Source organism: Rhynchophorus ferrugineus, unplaced genomic scaffold (assembly GCF_030347505.1).
Source record: "Rhynchophorus ferrugineus isolate W39M unplaced genomic scaffold, kcgeb_rfMv2 rfM6, whole genome shotgun sequence".
NCBI lineage: Eukaryota > Metazoa > Arthropoda > Insecta > Coleoptera > Curculionidae > Rhynchophorus > Rhynchophorus ferrugineus.
In genome coordinates this window covers 21,838,972-21,863,516 of record NW_027472585.1, presented here as the reverse complement: position 1 = coordinate 21,863,516, position 24,545 = coordinate 21,838,972, and the positions used below count along the sequence as shown (strand labels likewise).

Here is a 24,545-nt window from a genome sequence, read left to right as displayed (position 1 = left end):
TATTCGGGATTATTCCATCATTTTATCTGATAATATTCTTAGAATATACCCCAACTATTTCTCACTCATATTTGATAAATATTTCTTAATAGAAATGACATGGTTACTTTTATGACAGCCTTATTATTTCCTTTCGACATGCTTTAACTCCATACTAAATGATGGCTGGAAAGGTATTATCTCTCACTGGATTGACTTCTCTAGTACCTCAAAGGAAACAGGTCAATTAAAATGTCCCCGGCCTACCATAGTAGAACATATTCTTTTGGCAAAATTAATTAATTTTTTTTTATTCAACATAATTACCTTCAAGAGTGATACACTAATTATAGCGACCCTCCAACTTTTCGATAGCATTTTTGTAGTACGATTTGTCCTTTGCTTCAAAAATAGGCCTCAGTTTCGGCGATCTTCATTAAACGAAAATTTCTTCCCAGCGAGCATTCTTTGATCATCTTTTGAGATCTGTGAATAGGAAATAGTCGCTGGGGGCCTAATCTGGAGGATACGGTGGATGCGGAAGCAATTCCAAGCCCAATTCATGGATTCTTGCCATCGTTTTCACTGACTTGTGACAAAGTGCATTGTCTTGGTGAAGCAGCACTTTCTCTTTCTTCAATAGCGGCCGTTTTTCGGCGATTTAGTCCTTCAAACGGTCCAAAAGGCTTTGTAGTAGTATCCCAAAATACAGACGCAATAACCTTGTCAGCCGAGCGGGTTCATGGTGTGCAATCCACTCAGATGACTGTCGATTAGACATCGGAGTAAAATTATAGGGCCATGTTTCATCCATTGTCACGTATAGACGCAAAAATTTGGGTTAATTTCGCTTGATCAACTTCAAACACTCCGAGTCATCAACTCGTCGTTGTTTTTGGTCAAAAGTGAGCTCGCGCAGCATCCACTTTGCACAGAGCTTTTTCATAACCAAAAATTCCTGAATGATTGTACACGTTTAGTTGATATATTTAGAGTGTCTGCTATTTCATTCAGTTTCAATTGACGGTAATTCAAAATTATTTTGTGGATTTTTAAAATTTTTTTGTCGTTAACAACCTATTTTGGGCGTCCACTACGTTCGCTGTCTTCGGTGCTCATTTCACCACGTCTAAACTTACCATACCAATCCTTGATGGTTGATTTTCCTGGGGCACTGTCCGGAAACTCGGCATCAAGCCAAGTTTTTGCTTCAACTGTATTTTCTTTCAAAAAACCATATTTTTTCATCACGCGTAATTCCTTTTTATCCATTTTTTTTTTCACAATAACGAAAATTGCTTCATTCAAAATGCTATAATTCACAAACTAATGATCCAACAGCTGTCAAATTTATACACGCATCTTTTGACGCTTAGGGCTAACTAAAAAACATGTCTATTTAATTCCAGTAGCGCCATCTATGCGTTAGACCCGAGATATTTCAATTGACCTGTTAGATATAATATAATTTTTAATCTTAATCTATTTTGAAAGAAAGGAATATAATAGCTTTATTCACACTTCCCATTATCTAACTTTAACTATTTGAATTTTTACATAGTGATTTTAATATTACTAGGTTGTCACACAGTGGTCGAAATTCCTTCACAATTTATTAAGTCAATTAAGTCAGTAAATACAATCAATACAAATCAATTAGTCAATTAAGTTACTAAAACTTGTTTTCACAGTATTTTCAATATAAAAACAGAAATATATTTAATATAACATTTAAAACATAACCATTAAAATAATAAATATCTCTATATTAAATTAAATATTACTTACATTAATCTTTTTCAAATGGCATTTAATTAACTACAATTTCTACAAAATTCATTAATCAACAAAGTATTGATTATTTTCGTAACTGTAACAAGTTCAGAGCATCAAATATAAGTATGCATGATCTTTCTATACAATTTTGTTATAAATATAAATACGGAATAATAACCGGATTAATATATTTTTGTACATTAAAACAGAGAATAAACGAACAAAATAATTTTGAAACTGACATTTGACTTTAGCATGTTCACTAAAAGAACAAAATACACAACTAAATAATTTATTTTTTTCAATTTAGAAATGTATATTGAAAAAACGTATTTACAATTATTAAATTAATCAGTGAACTTTTAAAGCTTAAGTTTATAAAGTAAATAATCAAAATCATTAATACAAAGCTGAAACAATGAAATCATAGGCATATAATTACATAACATATTGCATTAATTGTTAAATACTTTCATATATATCAGTGCTTTAAAATGTCTACAAATTTACTGTTAGTACTTAATAAATATCAAATTATGTACTTAGATTCATTTTAATTACACACATTATCGTTATATCATTTATATATTTGTATAGTCTATATCTTCTATCCATATTTCTCACCTAAAACATTTATTATAAAAATAGTAAATACAGCAGGCTGATTAAAAGAATAATTCCTTTACCTAATTTTTTAATTAATGTAGCATCATTCTTTGCTTACTTATTCCACTCTTCGATCTCACTCTTGCATATAGCTCATCATTAATTTGCCTTATGCCTTATGACTATGACTTATTACTTCCGTTTATCTACTGCTTTCTAATTACTTTATGGTATAATACTATGTTATATAACTCTACCAAAGCTGAGAAATAAAACCGGGGAAACCATTCCATGGATATTTGAGTAATAACAGCGTTAAAGATCGTACAAGATAAACTGATGGACGAAATACCGGCGATTCTCAGAAAATTTTGTGGAGCTATAAGCTGTCGAAATTAATCAACGACCTCGTATCTTGATATTATATGGCGACTGATGATGACCACCCTAGCTTAAAATAAACTGGTGTCACTCTATTAAAATGTTAGATAAGAAGTAATGGATCCAGAATCTTATGATCTGGAAGGATTTTATACGCTGACATTGAATATCCGGGGTATTAAAACAAATATTTAATAGACTATGTTTCGGTTCTTCGAAGTTAAAAACATGAATCAAACATATATCTCTTTTCTTGTAATTCAATGACACGTCCAATCAAAATATCACATTAATTTAATTAATTAATGTTGGAAGTATATTAATATTAATTCAAATATTATTTAATTGCTAATATACTGGATTACAGATTTCATAATTTTTGCATTGCATCCAAACTGAGTACCAAATCAGTTAATCAAAATCAATATCCAAGCTTACTTAGTTCCTATTATGAACTATGAACTAGCAATTTCTAAAAATATTCAGCAATGATTTTACGAAAAATTGACAGGCTTTGATAACTGTTAGAAATCAGCCTTATCAAATGACTCGCTTAATACAAAAACAACATGTGGTAACTATAAGAATTGACTATTGTAGAATAATAAATATTAGATTACAAGAAGTTGTGTGCTGCAAGCTGATTAAAATAACTCTTATTGTTTACGAATGTTATCTTGAAAATCTGGAGCAATAAATAAGAATGAGGAGCAATAGCCCTCCAATTTACCAAAACAAAATAAATAAAAATAACAAAAACAAAGCATTTCCGAACTAAATTAATAATTCATTTTGATATTAGGATATCAGCTATGATTAATACCTAGAAATGCAGATAAAAGAAATCCCAGATATTTCCAAAGAGATACTGTTAAGGAGTATGTTGATAAATAGGTGTAGATAAAAAACACGTTTTTCGGCTTAGTTGATGCAATGGTCAAGATAGCAGGGCGGTCCTCCTACTGTTGGGATAGTCGCGGCTTCGAATGGTCCTAAATTTATGTTTCTCATTGCTTATAATTGTCATTGTCCAAAAGGTAAGGATGTCAAGTCTGACAAGAAAAGAGAACACGCCAGTAACCAGGCGGGGTAAGACCAAATGTCTTCTGGGAAGGTATCTAAATTCACTCGCCAGTCGATAAACATAATGCGGAGGACCGTGATCTTAACTAGGGCTTCCTTCTACCATATAAACCCTAATTGGTAAAAAGGGGACTTTAAAATATAGCAAAATAAAAACGTACGAGGGTGGTTCAAATATGATGGATACAAACGCTGTAAAGGGCGCGCATGTATCTTTTGAAGGCCGTGGCCTGGGTATATGATAGCCGGGTCCCTTACGAAAAGTGTGGTAGAAATTTCGCCGCGAACGCGTGTTTCACGCGCGTGCTACGGCCGTGAGTGAACGTCGAGTGCCAACCGTCGTAGCGCAACATATTGTCATTCGTTTTGTAGTGTGGAGGTTCGTAAACCAACGGAAGGCGTGATCAAGATGGAAAGTTTTTTGCGTTTGCAAAATCAGTTTGGTAGTGAGTACCTGAATAGGGCTGCCGTGTTTGAATGGGCCAAAGCATTCAAAGATGGCCGCGAAACCGTCAAGAATGACTTGCATGATTGTCGACCGCGAACCAGCAATACACCAGACAACATTCGCCGCGTAGAACAACTCATTTTGGAGGACCGTAGGATAAATGTTCGAGACATTTCGGCTGAACTCGGCATCAGTATTGGTAGTGTGGAGTCTATCATCCACCAACGCCTTCAATATCGCAAAATAACGGCGCGATGAGTTCCTAAAGTGTTGCAATTAGAGCAAATATGCACGCTGTTGAAAGTTTGTCGCCGCTTGCGATACGACGCAATACGAGGCGGAGGGGGCGGTTTCTTAAAGCGAATCTTAACTACAGATGAGACATGGGTACACTAGTACACTCCTGTAAGCAAAATGTTGTCTAAAGAGTGGGGGAAGAAGGAGGAAGGGGCGCCAGTCACAGCGAAGACAACCAAGTGGGCAAGTAAGGTTCTGTGTACGGTGTTCTGGGACCGACTGGGCGTGTCGATTTCCTGCGCACTCAACGTCCCATTAATGCTACATACTACTCTAGCCTTCTGAAAAACACGCGAAACCTGCTTATCGTTCGAAACGGAGGAGCATTCCAACACGAAGTGCGATTCTTCTCCAAGATAACGCGCTCCCTCATTCCGCGCATCTCACGCTCGATACAATATCGAAATTATGGCGGGAGGTACTGGAACACCCCCCTACAGCCCAGATTTTTCACCCTGCGTCTACTACATGTTTAGACCACTGAAAGAAGCCCTCGGCGGAAGACAAGTTAGAGGAGTTCGTGCGCACATGTATGTCCGAGTTGCCCAAGGAATTCTTCGATACCGGCATTAAAAAACTTAAGCAAGGATGGACAACAAGCGTATCTAGTGAGCGGAAATACCTAGAACTGTAAATTTTTGTAAATTTTTTCAATAGTGAATAAACGTCTTAGAGTATTTGTCTCGATCATGAACCACTGTCGTATTTTTTTAAATTATTTTTGATACCTAAAATGGGTATTTTGTTATTTTTTAGACGATTAAAGTTCGAGCTAAAAATTGGAGAGTGTACTTGACATGGTTAAGAAATAACTAAGACAATGAAGGAATTTTTTGTCACAAAATGAAAGCTGTCCTTATATTTCGAGTTTTCAATAATAGCACAAGAAAGTTGTCGGCATACCGAAAATGCACAAAGTGATATATAATGTCATCTTGATTATGGCGAGGAAGTGGTGTAATTGCTGCCTTTATAGCAGATATAACCTGCTTAGGTTTGGGATAACCAAATAGTGGCTTTAGTAAAATTACTTATGACTTATTGTTTGCTTTCATCAAAATGAACAAAATTAAACCGACAATTATTAAGTATTTCTATTTAGATTTTATATTAAAATTTCGGCTAAAAATTGGGAAATGGTTGACATAACATTGCTAATAATGGATTATTGGACAATGAAGGAATTTTTTGTCCCTAAATGGAAGCTGGTTTTTAGTCCTTGTTAAATTTCCATCAGATCAGACCAAAGCCATCAGAATAACAGAAAAACATTATTGATATACAGAAAGCATACAAAGTCAAATTTAATGTTATTTCCATCATAGCAAAGAAGTAGTTTAATTGTTGCGTCTTTAAAGCAAATATAATCTCCTTAGGTTTAGAATAATCGGATAAAGGCTTTGATGCAATTAAAAATGAATTATTACTCGCTTAATTTTGTTCATTTTGATCGAAACAACAATAATATATGAGGTATACCGCAGGATTAATCCAAAAATTAAACCCGAAATTCCCACAAAAACGAAATTCGTGTCGAAATTTAGTAACGCCATTTCCGAACAAAACCAGCAGCAGCCGCAATTCGTTTATTATTCGCGAAATTAAATAGCCATTAAACAAATAACGTTAAATATTCCGATAAAGCCCTTAATTGATATCAACTTAATGGTGTCGTAGGACTGACACGATTTTAACCCATTGGACGAACGTAACGCAAATTTGCAGCGGCTTTGGTCAGCTAGACCTGTCGCGTATCGCCAGCAATCGCATTTTTCGACAAACGTATTTATTGCAGTTGAAATATTCAAAACCGATTTTGTAAATGCGAATATTATTATCGTTTTATGGGCCGAGCTAGATGGATATTGAGTTTCATCGATTTGAGTATGTGCCATTCGTGTTTGTGTCATTCGATATATTTGAATCTTTTTGTCGCTTTTCCCACAGTATTATATCATTAGTGGAAAATTTAATTTCATTTTTTTTTCAAAACTAATTATTATTAATTGGTTCATATATAGATAACCCCATAAACTTTGTGCCATATACAACTATCTTGCTTTTGGGCCCGACAATAATTGCCACTTTGTACTTTTAAAGTTTTAACTACTCATCGTTGTTCTGATGAAGAAACTTTTGTACTTCATGGACAATAGTTTGCTTCATTATTGGATTGTAAGTATATACTACCAATTTTCGCATTCAAGTTGTTCATAAAATATTTTTGAAAGAATTGATGATCTGTCCTGGTAGTACTAACAGTGTTCCTAGTATAGTTTTTTAGGGCAAGTTATATGGCTTAGTGAAATTATTTAAAACAAAATCAAACAGTGTTGGTTACATTATGTCACCTTTACTTATTGGCAATATAAAAATGTAGAAAATAAAATGATAAAAGGTATCGGCGCTGGATTTACCTGTAGTTGATGGTGGCACGTCTCAACTGAGCTATGGTCAGTGGCTGAATGAATAAAAGTAGCCTTCTGTAATATCATACATAATATAATATAGTTGCCAGATATTCATTACCGTGTACTAACTGACGCTGCTAACACCCGCCCGTGTTCAACATCTGGGATTTTATTTCTGGGTACTTTGTTGACCGTTATTCCACGATGTAAAATTCGACATGCCTCAAGGTCGCTACAATACTCCGCTGCCAGAATTTTGCACACAAATGATAACAAAGAATACAAAAAATATATATACTACTACAAAAAGGAGAAAAAATACTACTACAAAATACAGATATCAAAAAATACAGATTTATAAAGTTGGACACTGAAAGAGCTTGTAAAACACTGGTACGGCTTTCGATCCTGCAGATACTGTTGCTTCAGCGTTGCTTTGATACTTGAATGGTGTCTATGGACGACGTTTAAAATAAACTATTTTTCAAATAGGGCTCCTGTAATCGACGGTGTGGGAGATTCGACGGTTCGATGACGTGGTAGCGTATATTCTTCAACGACGGGCCGTTAGCAACTCTGGTACCGCGGCGAAAATATGACGAGTCTACGGTGACTGATTGTAGCACCTAACTCCTGGAGTTGCTCTATGACTAATTCGTAGCGACATATGTTAAGGTAATCGAGGGAAAAGATATAACGGCCAAAACCACTTCAAATCAAAATGTCTGCCAATATGACTGAATTGCGAGCAAAGGAAGACACTCTGATTTATACATAACGCCGAAAGAAATGTCCAGTCGAAATAGTGATGTCAAAATCTCTAAAATTTTCAAAAAATAAAATTTGGAAAAAAAATTAAAAATTGAAAGAACATTTATGAATGTTCCAGCACTAAAACTAAATTTAATGAGGAACTACTTCCTGTAGGAATGTAAATATTTAAATAAAAAATACTGAGAAAATGTATGGAAACTCGGGGAAAAAATGAATCAGAAAAACCAAGACGGTCACTTAAAATACATCATGTTACCAATTTTTCGAAAGATCACGTCGTAATATCACCACTTTAGGCTGATTTATATGGCTCGGTAAATGGAGGTAAAACGAAATGAAACAATGGTTGTTTACATGGTGTGACCGTTACTTTATTGAAGTTATCAAAATATAGAAATAACAATAGATTAAACGGATTGCAGCGGTGTTACTTGGAGACGAGGCTTGGACAGTCGATGGTGGCACGTCTGAACTGAGCTATGGTCAGTGGCTGAATGAACGAAACTACCCTTCAGTGATATCCCAGATAAACGTCTCAGGGTTGCCAGATACTTATTATCGTGTACTAATTGGCGCTGCTGGCACCCGCCCATGTTCCTAAGTATTAAGTAGACTGTTATTACACCATGTAAATTTCGACATGCCTCATAATTGTTACAGTTTAAAGTTTTGTTAGAATATTTCTGATACTATTTCAATGTTTTTAAAAAAAAATTTCGTCAAAATACTTTGAAAGTTCTGTACAATATGAGTTAGGCCAAACGACCGTCATTTGGAAGCAATTATTTTTTTGAATTCCGGTCAAGAAGTGGTTGAAATTATTTCTCATTCCAGGACCTAATGAGCATAATGGGTGGTTATCGTGACAATTGTGACAATTTTCCTTTTCCGCCTGCAAAATAAAATCTAGTAAATTCTTCGCTGTATTCTAATACCTTATAATATTGACAAACAATTGTCATTCATCTAATTGTAATTGATTAGTTGACACTAAATATTTGGACGGGAGTGTCTTTTCGCTCTTAGAGCACAAGAGCACAACCTCTGCGGAAACGCTCAGTTTTATTGTTTCGTGCTCGCTTTTGTATTTAATGTGTATGAACTCATTGCATTTACTTCATTTGTAATCACTCTTATATGCAAATCTGACACCAATATGACTATTATCATTTTTTTTATTTTGCTCGTAATCTATCCTGTAACATAATTTTATCAGTTAGCTCGTGAGATAACTCGTCGCTCAATTAATTGACTATGGTGACCTAAGTATCTATCTTCTCCTTGATATTGTTAATAATAAAAATAAAGAGACCTCGAGCGCGCTAAATTTGCAATTAAATAATAAAAAATATGTAATACATCTACAAGGTGAGCTATTAACAATTATAGTGTATTACACAATAAACAATCATTTCATATTTCAATCTATCTATTCTTGGTAAAGTTTTACTCGACCGCAATTATAATAGAATTAGAAATTACTGTTACATCATTAATTGACATGTATGCCATTATTTTTAATTTAGTTTTCTTGTTATCGAATTGATGTGCCTCCAAAAATACCTGCATTTGAATGAAATATACATCGTGGTAAAGTATAAAACAGTCAGTGTCAGGATATCATCTTCAATGTTTAATTCATTATATACCCTAATTAAGATTTAATAGCTGTTAGTAGTTTCAATGTTTTTATTATTTGAAAATCGTCAAATACATCGATCCTTTGTGACAGTGAAACTATTGAAGATATAGTCTATTCAAAATAACAGTCAATTCGCGCCATCAAGATGTTTAAATTATTAACTACCGCAATTTGTAAATTCGTTTCAGAATCAGACAATGTTTTCCGAATCATTTTATTCTAGTTAAGAAGAGACACAATGCTGTTTGATACAGCTAGGAAATACGTTCGAACATGTAAGTGAGTCATCCTGCAAAAATCATCCGGTGGTCAAACGTCTAGAAAATTCGAAAATTTCGAAATATTAGCTATAATAACCACATATCATAAGCCGGTAATCGTTGTTTTACCGCTTTGCTTGTTTTGATAAAATTAAATCGCTTCTATTATTACTCTGATTGAAAATATCAAAGCCAGACAGAACAGATTGCATCTCTAATCACGGTCACTGAAATGCCTTAAAAAATTAAAATTATAATCTTGGATTCACGGAAGGAAACCGTAAAAAATTAAAATTATAATCTTGGAATCACCGAATAAAAGCCAGCTTGATTCTAGAAAGATAGACAGATAAATTTAAGACAGATATATTTAATACAATTATTTCAGAGGAAACTGTTAGTCTGGAAAGTATCAATAGAAAGCTTATAGATGTGCAGCTTTGCTAGTATTTAGGAAGAATTAAGTATCAAGGAAGACTTATTATTTCAATTTGTGTATTCAGATGAGATATGGGACTTAGGCCAATATAATGATAAAAGTAGTTTAAAGTCAACAAAAGTTGATGGAAAAACGTCAGAATAACTTTAAAGACCCTTTACACTGACTGATATTTCAACGCATACTGATGGCATTTTGTAGTTAAATAAAATATCACAGTAATAAACAGCATGAAACACATAAACAAGGTTTTGCTTGATTTTTAAAAATGAATAAACGAGCGAATGAAATTATTTTGTTGATTTTCACTTGTAGTAAATAGATAAGCCCTTTGAAGCTAATATATTTGTCTGCACAATTTCTCCACTAAGTTATTTTAACTCAAAGGTCTGATACCAATAAACTTCCTATAAAACTGTTTCGTATAGGCGACGGTAGGAAAACAACTGACATGTACATAGGATTTATTCATTAAAAATAAGCTAATACCATTTCATTTTAGAAGGGCCGTAATTGATCCTAGAATAGATTAGTAGATTGTACTTGTACTAAAATATACAACAATTGCTTCAAGTTCTGCTTCTTCCTATTTTTTTCACTAAAACTCCCACTAATGTCTCAAATAGGTTAATTTTTTATGATTATGTTTGTCAGGGAAGGTTTTTGATGATATTCAAATATTTCTCAAACCGATATTCCACAGTTTTAATTGCATGTAAGTGCCCATTATTATCTTGTAAAATAGTAGTGTTTGGCAGAAATATGCTAGTGAGAGTAAGATCATTCAATAAAACATTAATTCGCAATAATCCGACCATTTTCATGAATAAGTGAGCCAGCTAAATGCTTAAATCATAACGAAACCCATCCCATAGTTGGCTATAGTAAGCATAAAGCCCTGACGGTGAGTTTCTTTTAGGGTTGTCCGTACATAACCCCGGCCGTTTTTAGAAAACAATATAAAAGGCGATTTATTGAACCATGGCAGCCTCTTACGATTCATTATGTCCCGCATTAATGATTTTTGCTATTACCTACTGCCCATTTCATGGCTCAGCGTCGGCTTTCATTGCAACAGCTTACGCAAGGAATTTATGTTATCTGGTCGCAATCGTTTTTAATGATTGTCAGCCTCTATCAGTTAACTTTGGGTTTCTGCCAGTATTCCCCTTCGTCGATGATGTTTTACCATGTTTTGTGGATCAGCGTGGATACTTTTGCTTGCTTTCGTAACAGATGATTCCTCTAACCGAGATATAATAATATGCTCTCTTTCGAAACCTGAGAGATCATATATTTGACCAATCGCTTATTTCAATCGCCGCAAAAGAAAGCTTATTATATACTGGTATATCACGTAGAAGACTTGGCGTATAGACTGAGTAAAATATAGTTATTGCATACACGGAAGCAGTACCAGTATGCAACAAGATGTACTATATTCCATAGTGTTCATATTAATTCGGACCTGTAAATAGTCGAAGGATATTCTCCGCTCAGACAGCCGATATGATCGAAATTTATTTTTAATGTGGTAAATATGTTCTTGTCAACCTAATATTAATACAAAACCATTAAATATAAGTGAATATAATAAATATACATGCGAATATAAATGTTTGTTTCCATTATTCCGCCCGTATATCATTCCACTAAAAAAAACCTGTTATATCCATTTATCTTTTGTTAAATCCGATGCGAATTTAGGTTATTTTTGTTTCAGATCCGCCGGAAATTACAGTGGAACGTCCGGTAGTTTACTCGGGGGAAGGTTTAGAGGCGCAGCTCGTTTGCCTAGTTCACGGAGAAAATCAACCAGAGGTAAGCACATTTGGCGACCAGCGGGATTAGTTTGCATCGAAGACGGGTGCAGAAAAACGATGTTGATGAACTGAAGCAGAAAGTCGGAAGTGTTTTAGATAACCGTGTTCAGTTCGACTATGAGTAATTTAGTTAGTTCGTAAATTTAGTAAATTTGTCTAGTGTCTCCCGTTACTTTTAATACAATTATTTTCTACTTACGTAGCGAGACGTCTACGTAATTTAACTATTAGGTGCTTGCGTGTAATCCGTTCTTTTTTCTCACTTTTAAAAAGCATATTTTCAGAAAAACAACGCTAAAAGACAATATATATATATATATATATATATATATATATATATATATATATATATATATATATATATATATATATATATATGTTTGTTGTACTGTATATATTTCACAACTATGCAAGAGAATAACTTTTTCGTAAAACTTTAATTAACGTCGATAACCCTCTACAGGAATAGTGTCGATCGTTACTGTAGGTCAAATCGACTGTATTGCATTGGTGGGATGAATATTGTCATAGTAGGTTAACATTTAACATAATTTTCGTCGCCAGTAATAACAGGGTGGAAAAGATTAAAATCGTTTGAAGTGGCATTTTTAGTCAGTTCATATGGAAACCCTTTTATCTTCTTTTGGATCGTTTCCATTCTATATCATCGAACTACTAAGTACTCCGAAATATATTTGGGAGTCTGAACTGTGTTCTCGTTTAATAGGTCTTAAAATCCATTGCCTTCGAACATTCTTGGTCTTCCAGGCGACAAGAGAATATCCGACAAACCACCTCAATATTGTTTAAAATTCTCTCAAATTAAAGTTGAAATTCTAGAATATTCTTAGCACAGATCATCGAAAGCTATTAATTTTATAAACTACCAATTATAAGTAGTGGTATAAAGAGGATTAACTTCTGGTCTAATGTTACCTCTTTACTGTTGCTTTTTAAGATTATATTAATACTATAACCATATTTTTATTTCCACTTGATTTTCGTGCCAATCAAATAAACATCAAATCATCATCAATATCAATTCTGGAATTTCGTGAAATAAAAAAGCATCTTGAAGATCTAGAGAAAAATAGGATGGGAGTAGAATAAGTTATTTAATAAATTTTAATGAAGGAACAAGTCCTTGAAAAATAAGTAATAATTTTAATATACTATTATACAGAAAAAAAATTAAGGGTGTCCAAGTCATACGAGATAGAACCATCAATAAATATACAAGAAAGAGATACATGATTAAAATCAATCACTGGGTATATAACAGAAGATATACAATAAAGATTAAAAAAGTAATTAAGTATGTACGCATATAATTATGTGAAATGACAACGGTAGAATAGGTATATTTATCTTAGTTATATTTGGGTGCAAACCAAACATTTGATTATATAGTTTCAGACAAAAAAGAAAGATCATAAAAAATAATCCCATCACAAAAGATAGTAATTTTTAAAACAAATATATTATTTGATAAATCTATAAAACAAAAAATCTCAACATATAGATATTAAAATATTTATTGCAAAAGAACTAATAAGCTTTGTACTTCAAATGTGTTGAATAGAAATGCCAAGATAATATATCTTTATATTAAATGGACAAGCAGAGGAAGACCCACGATAATAGGTTATGACCAAATGACGGATGCAATAAAAACCAAAACAGAAATATCTGGATTTGAAGGAAAATCATGTTATAAATAGAACAACAGGATATTGTTTCTAAGTTTATAACTATAAAGTGTTGGGAAATTATCTCAGCTTGGATTGATGGGAAAAATTGCTTCCAACATTTATCAATCTTTATAAGTTTTTATGGCATTTTTGCTAAATGCAACTAGCCGAAATTGTTAAATAGGGTGTGATAGCAAACCTTAAGGAATTCAGCTTTTACAAAGTATTATCAGTTATAACTTGTTACAATAAATATATTATGATGTGATGATAAATATGTTCAAATGCTACATAAGTTCTCCATATGTTTCAAATATTGTATAGGAAATAGCTATCCTCCACTGTTAATCCAAATCTATCTTCTATTATCCTCTATCTATCTTAATTATCTATTAACCTAATCTATCTTAATCTAGCTATCCTCCAAATTTATATTAAGTAAAGAAAAACACTGGAAGCTTGGCTTTTCGGAAGATTGCTTTGAAAATAATGCTGATTGAATATATCTTCTTACAGATAGTGTCACGAGACGTATTTTAGAATCTTTCCAAATCGTATGTGCGACAATTTTTCTTCATTTATCATTATTATTAAGTGTTTGTATGCTTGCTATTATTGTTTGTATGTCCAGGAAAGAAAGAAGAGTTCTCTGTGGATCTACTATGATATTCACAGGCGGAATAATGTATTGGTTAGTTCAGAAAACTGACATTCACAACGACTCAGAGGCGGAATATTAATGGCCAAAGAATGCTACTAGGTATTTATAAAAGCTGATGAAACTTTTGCTGTGACGTCTACTGACGTTAATTGAACGAACTTGATGACGTATCGTTATAATTAGAACCAGCAATAGTGTGTCACATACCCTTGCATGACAACACTCAGCCACAGTTTGCAGAAGTTGTAAAGAACACACTGTTGTAGCTTAGATGGGAAGTCCGCAACTAACCAACCGGCAAACACTTTCGAAATGCTGAGAAAGAGCGAATATGGATCGATAAATCGGTTACTACTCAACCAGCTTCGCCATATCAAAGGATGGGAAAAACTTTAGAAAGTTGGGGAATATATTTGGACTAATATATTATGTACCATATTCAATAAATGCATTTTATATTGAAAATATGACCAGAAAACATGTAATCATCTAATATAAATTAAAATAGAAAGTGTTATATATGTTTGAAATTATACAAAGAAGAAATTATGTTTTATCTGCCATCGTAATAGGCACAATAAATTAGTCGAAAGGGGTTATTAAAATATTACGTTGTCATACCTGTAGATTTAACATAACAGCCGTTTGCGTGCCTAGAAAATACGCGCGAACCAACCGGAAGCGGACTAGATTTAACCTCAAGCGTTCCTATTGATCGGTGTAAAGGTCATGTGTCACCGGATGTCCCTTTATTAATATTTTATCACGCCAACTAATGCTAATACGAAAAAAAAAACGTCCGGTCATCGTTTGGCGACAGTTTCCGATGCCCGACTAACGAGGAAAACTTTAAAAGTCGATTAGTGGCCATCGAGCTCTCTGCGGCCAATTAGCTGCGATGGTCTCGTTAATAAACTCGCAAATTGCATTGGAGGTATTGTTCGATGACTGTGTGCGCGAATAATTGATGGGGTTGGAGCGGTGTAGAAACTACGACAAATGGATCTTGTTCCTTGTTCTGTTATAAGTCGCCTGAGTATTACCGATTTTATATTCATCCGAAAAATTGTTCTCATTACTTCCTAAAATAATTTATTCAACAATGTATCAAAATTTTTAGCTAGGACTGAAAACCGCCTATTAGCTTCCGTGTAGTTTGATCAGTGTTACATATTGATGAAAATGTATTCGTGTAAATTAAAAAACAAATATTAAACAACCGAATTAAACTGATAAATTTGATAGGTCGGACATGTATCTACATAAAATAACTGCATGCAGATGCTAGTAATAGGACACTCAAAATTGCACTCTCGAGATTTATCAGATTTTTTGTTGGTTTAATTTTTTAATTGTTTTTAATTGATTTGTTGATGACACCTTCTGATGGAAGCCAACAAACACTTTTAGAAACGTATGATGATACTATTCTGCCATCCCCAATCTTTGGCTTAGGTTGTATAGGTTTAAAAGTGATATTTTGATGTCAATCATTTAGAGCACACTGGAGGACTGGTTGGATGACAACCGAGTTCAAAATCGGATCAAACATTGAAATACATTAGGAGTTGATAAGTCATTTGAGTTTACAGTGTTTTGCAAATATTTACAAGCCGTGGGAATATTAAAGAAAAGCAATATGGCTTCTGCGGTATCACCGTTTTATTATTATAAAGCAAAGCTAATGTGGGTTTTGTATTATATTATAACTACTCGATTAGCCCGAGAGAGTTATCAACATTGACATCGAATGGGAATGTTAACAGCCATAAACGTTTTTATGTACTATATATGGTGGTATCAGGATATAAGAGATATCATTATGAGTTGCTAAAATTAACTGAAACTATTACTGTTGCAAAAAACAGCAGTATACCAAATAACAGATGCAAAGTTATCTTCTTGCATGACAACACTCGGCCTCGCGCTAAGAGATTATAGACGAATAGACTATTGAACTCCATTAGGAAGTTCTGCCATCTATATCCCGTAATATTCATCTATAAGCTTATCCACCAGACTTAGAGTCCTCCGAATACCACTTGTACAGATTGTTACAACAACATGGATGCATCGCTGAAGAAGGGTGAAAGCAGGCTGATGATTGGATCGCTGCCAAATGTTTCCAGAAAATTGGATAAACTTGAAAAAAAATCTGTGCAGATTTAAAATGGTTTTTTAATGGAAAAATAATGATTAAGGCTAACAGAAACTATTATAGGAACTTTGTGTCAAAAAAAAATTACAATTGACAGGTATAATGATTTTAACAATAGTGCCAGTATGTATATGGTATACTAATGCACGACTAATATGGTGCTGGATATTTATTTTTAAATTTAATTCTAAATTAAAATGGGCCTTCTACAGTAGTCATTTATTTATTTTTAATATTTATGTGTTCATATACACTAGAGCACATCCCACGATAATCTATGTTCCCATTTCCTTGCTTTGTACCTATTTCTCTTGCGCCATGTCCATGTTGTCCATGTGGTGTTCTCAGAGCCCTTAGGCTCTTATGAGGGCATAGGTTTTCAAAAAACCGCTTTGATTTTATCTTCAGCCGTAGAGATGCCTCTACCAGGTCTTCAATGTGTAGATACCAAGTGTGTTCACTGCTGTGTGAAACATTTTGTTCTGAATTATGTTCTTTTTATTAGTATAACAGGTCATTTGAAAAGTCCCCGGCCTGACATATAGATGTCACTACTAGAATTAAATCCATATATTTTTTAGTTAGTCCAAACCGTCATAAGATGCGTGTATAAATTTGACAGCTATCCGATAATTAATTTGTGAATTATAGCATTGTGAGTGAAGTTACTTTTATTATTGTGAAAAAAAATTTATAAAAAGAAATTTGGCGTGTTGATAAAATATTGCTTTTTGAAGGGATAAAATACAGTTGAAACAAAACCATGGCTTGATGTCTAGTTTCCGGATACTGCTCCAGGAAAATATGGTTGATTTTGATTGCTATGCTAAGTTTAGCCATGGTGAAATGAGCACTGAAGACGGTGAACTCAGTGGATGCACAAAAGGGATTGTTACCGACGAAAACATTTAAAAAATCCACAAAATGATTTTGAATTGCCGTAAATTGAAATTGAATGAAACAGCAGGCACTCTAAAGATATCAACTGAACGTGTACATCATAGCGCTCATGAATATTTGGGTTTGAAAAACCTCTGTGCAAATTGGAATATTTGGGTTTGAAAAACCTCTGTGCAAATTGGGTGCCGTGCGAGTTCACTTTTGACCAAAACAACGACGAGTTGATGATTCGGAGCAGTGTTGTAATATAATCAAGCGTAATAAACCCGAGTTTTTGCATCGATATGTGGCAATGGATGAAACATGGCTCCATCATTTCACTTCGAAGTCCAATCGACAGTCATCCGAGTGGACTGCACACGATGAACCCGCTCCAAAACGTGTTTGTATTTTGGGATGCGCATGGAATAATTTTCATTGACTAGCTTTGAAAAGGAAGAACCATCAACAGCGACTATTACATAGCGTTATTGAATCGTTTGAAGGACGAAATCGCCTTTTTTGAAGACGAACGGCCACATTTGAAGAAAAAGAAAGTGCTGCTTCAAATCTCAAAAGAATGCGCGCTAGGAAGAAATTTTCGTCGAATGAAGAGTTGATCGCCGAAACTGAAGTAGATTCTAAAGCAAAGGACAAATCGTACTACAAAAATGGTATCGAAAAGTGGGAGGGTCGCTATAATCAGTGTATCACCCTTGAAGGGAATTGTGTTAAATAAAAAAAAATTCCAAAAATTTGTTTTACTATGGTAGGCCAGGACTTTTCAATTGATCTGTTATTCCTTGTATTTTGTTTTAGCGTAGATTTCTCAGTTGGTAAAGCCCAGTCTATTCTTTTATGGCTATATGTCAGGAGTTTCTTTATATTCTTTATTTTGGTTTTACCTATTTGTTAGAGTACTTCATCATCTGCGAATAATGGATAATACTTAATGGACCATAATTTCCTTCAATATATCATTGATATATAACGGATAGAGGATTAGTACCAGAATTCCACCTTGGGATACTCCTATAAGTTATTCCCTCATTTTAAGCCATTAATCTTCTTATTTGATTCCGACGTGTCTGTTGTCGACATAAGATATTTCGGATTTCAACGTAGAAATTCAGGTTTTGCATTTTTTCTTAAGTGTTTTGTCTTGTTATTAACTATGTTGTGATCAATATGATCCCTATTTTGTTGTCATTTTCCAATGACTTTTATTTTTTTTTGTTGTCATTTTCCAATGACTTTTATTTTTTCTTCGACTGGTTGCCATATAATTCTTATATAGTTTACGCCTTAAGTCATATACATAACTATGATAACATATAAGTGATAAGTCTACTGAAATGGCCAGCTTCTTCTTCTAATTGCTGTGAGATTTTGGTACTTACTTACGTTGACTTTATGCTAGAAGTCAATTAAGTAAAATATTTCTGAATAATCATAAATTTATTGTTTGACAGTGGAAAATGCAAATAATCTCAAATAATGAAACAAAGAACAATAATCAAACAAAGAAAAATAATTTAATCCCACAGCAATCCTAATTCATCACAGAAAATCTGAAGTCGTTATTATGCCCGCCACCTACTGCTCAGTCAAGACATGTTGAATTACGATTCTTCCTTCTGCAAGCTTTTCTCGGAGGAAAAGTATTTGTTTGATACTTATTTAGTTCTGCAATGGAATTCAGCATTTTGTGCCAACTTTATTGCTGCCGAATTATCAATTTTTAATATTGAAACATCTTGAAACCTTGCGATCCTGCGAAACAATCGATTTATCTAAACAATATCCTTAACAGCTTCATTTGCAGCCAACAACTCAGCTTTAGTAGCTGAATTTGCCACCGTAGCTTTTCTTTGACTTAACCATGAAATGGGCCCTCCAGAATACTTTATGATAAGTCCGGATATCGATTGACCTGTTTATAAGCAACCTCCGAAATCTGCATCATTGTAGCACTCCAAGCTAGCATTTTCTGAATTGGACCTGTACGTGTTTCCGTAATTAGTTGTCCTGGCTACATAACGAAGAATCCTTTTCAGTTATATTACATCTTCAACGGTACGATATTCGAGATATCTAGACAAGACGCTCACACTCCCAGATCCAGATCTGATCTAATTCTAAGCATTAAACACATTAATACTCCGGCTGTTTTTCTGTATGGAAACTTCTGTTTTGCATTATTCTTTGCTGATTGGGAAGTTTCTTCAAACTGCAATATTGGAGTAGATACTGCTTCGCACTCTGAAAAGTTGAAGCGTTTCAAAATATTCTTAGCAGATGACTCTTCATGAATTTTGTTACTGCCATCTTCTTGCTTTTCGACTTACAATTCTAAGATGTACGCCATGGTTGCTGTTATTATCTTGATTTCTGCTTTAAGCTATGTGAGGAAAAGATCCGAGTCTGTCTGATTACTAGTCGCTACTAATATATCGTCCGCATATAGAACTATAAACAGTTCTCTACTGTGTTCACTTCTAATATACAAAAACTGATCAGCTTCACACACTTTGAAGCCAAGTTCAATTAAAAAGCTTCCAATATGCTTGTTCCAACATTTCGGTGCTTGTTTTAACCCATATAAGCTTCTGTTTAATTAGCAGATCCTGTCTGTGCCATCATTATAGACGCTGAGTTGCATCATGCAAATTGCTTCTTCTAATTCTCGGTACAAGAAGACAGTTGATACATTTGCTGCAAAGCTTAGAGTTGAACGAACTGTTCTCATCTTAGCAATTGAACTGAATGTCTAATTATAGTCGACCCCCTCACTTTGATTAAAACCTTTAATAACGAGTCGAGCTTTATATTTATCTATGCTGCCATCTGCGTTTGACTTCAGCTTAAAGACCCATTTAAAAGATATTGATATGGCACCTTCTGGTAAGTCTTCAAGTTGCCTAGTTTTGTTCCCCTTCAATGAATACATCTATTTGTCTAATGCTATCTTCCATTCAACAAAATGTATAGGCTTGACTGCATCCTGGTAAGTCGCAGGAACTGAAGCTCTGAGACATATTAATCGGAACTGTCAATGGTGCTCTTCTGGTCGCTGTTCGTCTCCCGATCTTATGATTCAACGTGAACAGTTTCCTCTTCCAGTTTCACTTCTTGAAATGGTAGTTTAATTGTCTAATATTGTTCATTACAGTATCTAGATTTCTCTTCAAAACGTAAATCTCTAGACAAAATGACGCTTTGATAATTTCCAAACCAAATTCTAAACCGTTCATCACCATCATATCCTATGAGTACCATTTTCTTCTCCTGTATTACTATATCTCAAATATCTAGATGGTACTTATAACTGGATCCCTTCGAGATATACAATAGCAGATGTTGTAAATACTTTGGTTTCGTCCTCATTAATTCTCAAGGTGCATGAGCTCAAGGTAACATGAGAATATCATGAAAATGTTACAGCCCTCAAGATCATACAGCCAATATAGCGAGCGCTATCATCATGAAGGAGTTACTACTATGTGTAAATTAAACGGAAGTATAGGCAGTAAAACAGAACGGAACAATGAACTATATGCATTGGCTCTATCAACAACAATGTCTACCAACTTAATTTTTAATAATAACGCCTCTAAAAGAAAAGAACTCTATCCTGGATATAATAATTATGAGTTAATTGTCATTAGTGTTTAATAATGAAAAAGAAAACTTTATAATAAATATTACTTCTTGAAATTCTATTACACTCCCGACGCGGTTAGCTGAGCATCACCGCTAATTACGCCAACATCTACCAAAATAGGAAACTATAAATTTCTCCCCAATTCAGACAAATGACATTTTTACGCCAAACAACAGAAATTCAAATGCGCGTTCGAGTAAAGCTTTTTCGCTAGTTGCTGCCGCCGCCACCGCTGCTGCCTGCTGCTGGTCGACGTTTTATTTCCCGAACAAAACCAATTAGGTTTTCATCCAGACGCGGTGGAAAATCCAGGAAACGTTTCCACGTCGAGGACCGTTGTCGACGAAGAAGTGCGCTAGCTAAGCGACCGTTTCCCTTCCGCCCCCTCCTTCGCCGCCCCGCGTTCTAGTTCTCCGGTTATCGTTCTGATTTCGCCAAACGAACTGCGACGACTTCAAAGGAGACGCAGGCAACAGTCTTGATGGATCCGCTCCCGGTTAGGAAGAACTCGAATAAAATCCGGCTTTCGATTTGTTAATTATTTCGATATTGCGTTTGATTCGTGTTTGTTTTTCCGGATGGGGATTAATTAAAGAGGCAGCGGCAAGCACTCGACTGCCTCTCGCTATTCGTTTTCTGTAATAGCGTAATTTATCTTTTCAACTATTTATTTAGAATGGTATTTGAGTGGCGGACGACTTCCTAAGTACCTATTGGAATTGTTCAAATATTATGATCAGGTAGAATGATTAATTTATTGATTAGATAGGAAAATTTGTATAAAATACGTTTTATCGCAACGCAACAATAAATAAAATTTTCATCAAGCCTACAATCTCTTGCATATATTCTTATCATGTTTTCACTCTAAAAAGGCTTTTATTAAGAAAATACAATTATTTTTCTAAAGAAATTTAGAGTATATATAGATCAAAATACATTCACAATGTTTTCCTGTCTTTCCGGTTGTTTTCCAAACACCGTTAGAAAACGATATTGATTTGGTAGCTGTCCAGTTCCATCCAGTCCAATCACCGATACATTTTCGCAGTTATTTAACATCTGAAAAACATACGTTAGTCCAGCCAGGGCAACAGAACTCCCTCTTCAACCTTCACAATTCTGTCAACCTATAGCTAAGTATTGCCATTCAATAGCATGACTTTGCGTCTCTTACTGGTCTTTTCACGGCAATATACTGTTCAACTTGTTCAGTTAACGTCAGTCGGATTTACCTTGGGTATACAGTAAACCTTATTTATTAACCCCATACACATGCGATTATTGGAATTTGGTACACTGAATAACTCAATAATACCGAATAGAAAACTGTTATTTCATATAGAGATCTATCGAAGCGGTCGAATACAATAACTGGATCAGGTTGAGTAACAGTTGTTCATATTGATGCTTGGCATTTTCATTAATAGAAATCGCTCATCAAAATACAGCAGTCAAGCAAACAATATTCAGGCAAATTTACAAATGTTATCATTATATTGAATCCTATTATACACGGAAGATATTCCCGGTGATAAATTTGTCTTTGATTATTTTTGAATATAATACAAACTAATTATAGTAGCACAACTGATGTATTGTACTTAAAAGCGAGTAAAGGACTATATATTACTAAAAGGGACTTGTTATATTAACTGAGATTAAAGGTAGAAGATAATTGTTGCTATCTATGTGTTGGTATTTTTTTTACTTTGATGGTATAAAAGGCCAACTGAAAAGTTCCCGGCCTGACACATAGATGTCCCTACTAGAATTAAATCCATATGTTTAGTTTAGTTTTAGTTAGCCCAAACTCTCAAAAGACGCGCGTACAAATTTGACAGCTGTCGGACCATTAGTTTGTGAATTATAGCATTTTGAATGAAGCAACTTTTGTTTTTGTGAAAAAAATGGATAAAAAATATTTAAAAAATTTTAAAAATCACAATGCCAAATAATATTGGTGTTATAAAGTTTTACCTTAATTTAGTCAACTTAAAGTCATATGATATTTTTGTCAATAAAGCATTTTTTATAATCATCGATAAACAGAGGTAATTTTTGTTTTGTTTTTTAATTTCAACCAATTATGAATAAACACCCTTATAATTGAAACACATAGATCAAACAATTAAAATATGAGCTGTCTTGTATATATATATATATATATATATATATATATATATATTATTATTAAATATGTTTAAAGGTAATAATCACACAAGGTTAGGTTCGGTATAGTTGGTTTAGCTGGTAGCGCTATATATTTGTTTCTGTCTTGTGTATTTCTAAAGCTCATTCTCTATCCCATACTAAGAAAGACTAAATCGAGTTATTACAACAGAAATATAAAGATGTTTATTTTCAGTGCCTTAATTGATTTTTATACAATGGTTAAATAAAATTGTACTTTTTATGTGAAACACAAAAACTATACCCAACAGAGAATAAGACTGAGAAACGTCGAAGCTTAATTCCCAACTATTGTCTGCGGTGAATTGCATCTAGCGAGCGTCAGGCAGCGCTGTTTGGTTCTTTGTTTCGTAAAACTGCTCCACATCCACAATTCTTCGATGTTGGCCGGAATTAAAGTGAGATATTCTTTTAATGATATTAGTTCTCCTTTACATTTTGACAAATAAGCCATATTTTAAAAGGAGTTATAACGCTTTTCATATCACCATTCAATAGAATTAGAGTAATTATATGATGGGTTTTGCATTATATGGAAGTTGCTCGTTGTTGTAAATTGTCTTTATATTTTATTAATATTAAACAACAAAGTAGTTAGCCTTCATAGAACATAAGCACTATATTTATTAAGTTAAAGGTTAAAAATGTTAAAAATAATACGTCCGGCACTATCTAAACTAATTAATTTTAAATTATTAGAATTACAGACAACATAGTTTAGGGTAATTTGATATGGCTCGGTGAATGAAGGTAAAACGAAATGAAACAGTGGTGTTTACATTTTGTAACCGATATTTATTAGCAATATAAAAATGTAGAAAATACAAAATAGATCAAACGGATGGCAGCGGTGTTACCTGTAGATGAGGCTTGGGCAGTCGATGGTGGCACGTCTAAACCAAACGATTGTTAGTTACTGAATGATCGGAAATACCCCTGAATAACATCCCAGATAAACGTCTCGGGGTTGCCAGCTATTCGTTATCGGGTTCTAGTTGGCACTGCTAGCACCCCGCCCTTATTCAACATCTGGGCTTATATTTCTGGGTATTTTGTAGACCGTTATTCCACTATGTAAAATTCGACATGCATCAAGGTTGCTACAATAAATTTTAGAATATACAAATGGGCCAGTGATATTATACGCTTTCTGACCATAATATACAAATATTCTCACTCACTATTAATCTATAGCACAACATCATAGTTCTTTTACTTTTCGGTTGATGTTACCTCCATAAATTTAACCCAGCCAACTGCTAAATTTCGAAGTGTTGTAACAATTGTTTCAATAACGGTGGTAATCTCATGTAAAAATTATTCTTTAAGCAACAGACCACAATTCAAAAAAATCAGTTAATGTCCCCTCGATTTCAATTC

General features: G+C 33.9%; 1 protein-coding gene across 2 annotated transcripts in view; it reads left to right on the top strand.

Moving 5' to 3' along the window:
* Positions 1 to 24,545, top strand: part of LOC143197864 (limbic system-associated membrane protein-like) — a 487,089-nt gene that overhangs the window by 419,693 nt on the left and 42,851 nt on the right. For both annotated transcript variants that reach the window (XM_076406625.1, XM_076406624.1), the window contains exon 5: positions 11,820 to 11,917. In XM_076406625.1, coding sequence (XP_076262740.1) covers positions 11,820 to 11,917 — 98 coding nt within the window. The remainder of the gene's footprint in view (positions 1 to 11,819; positions 11,918 to 24,545) is intronic.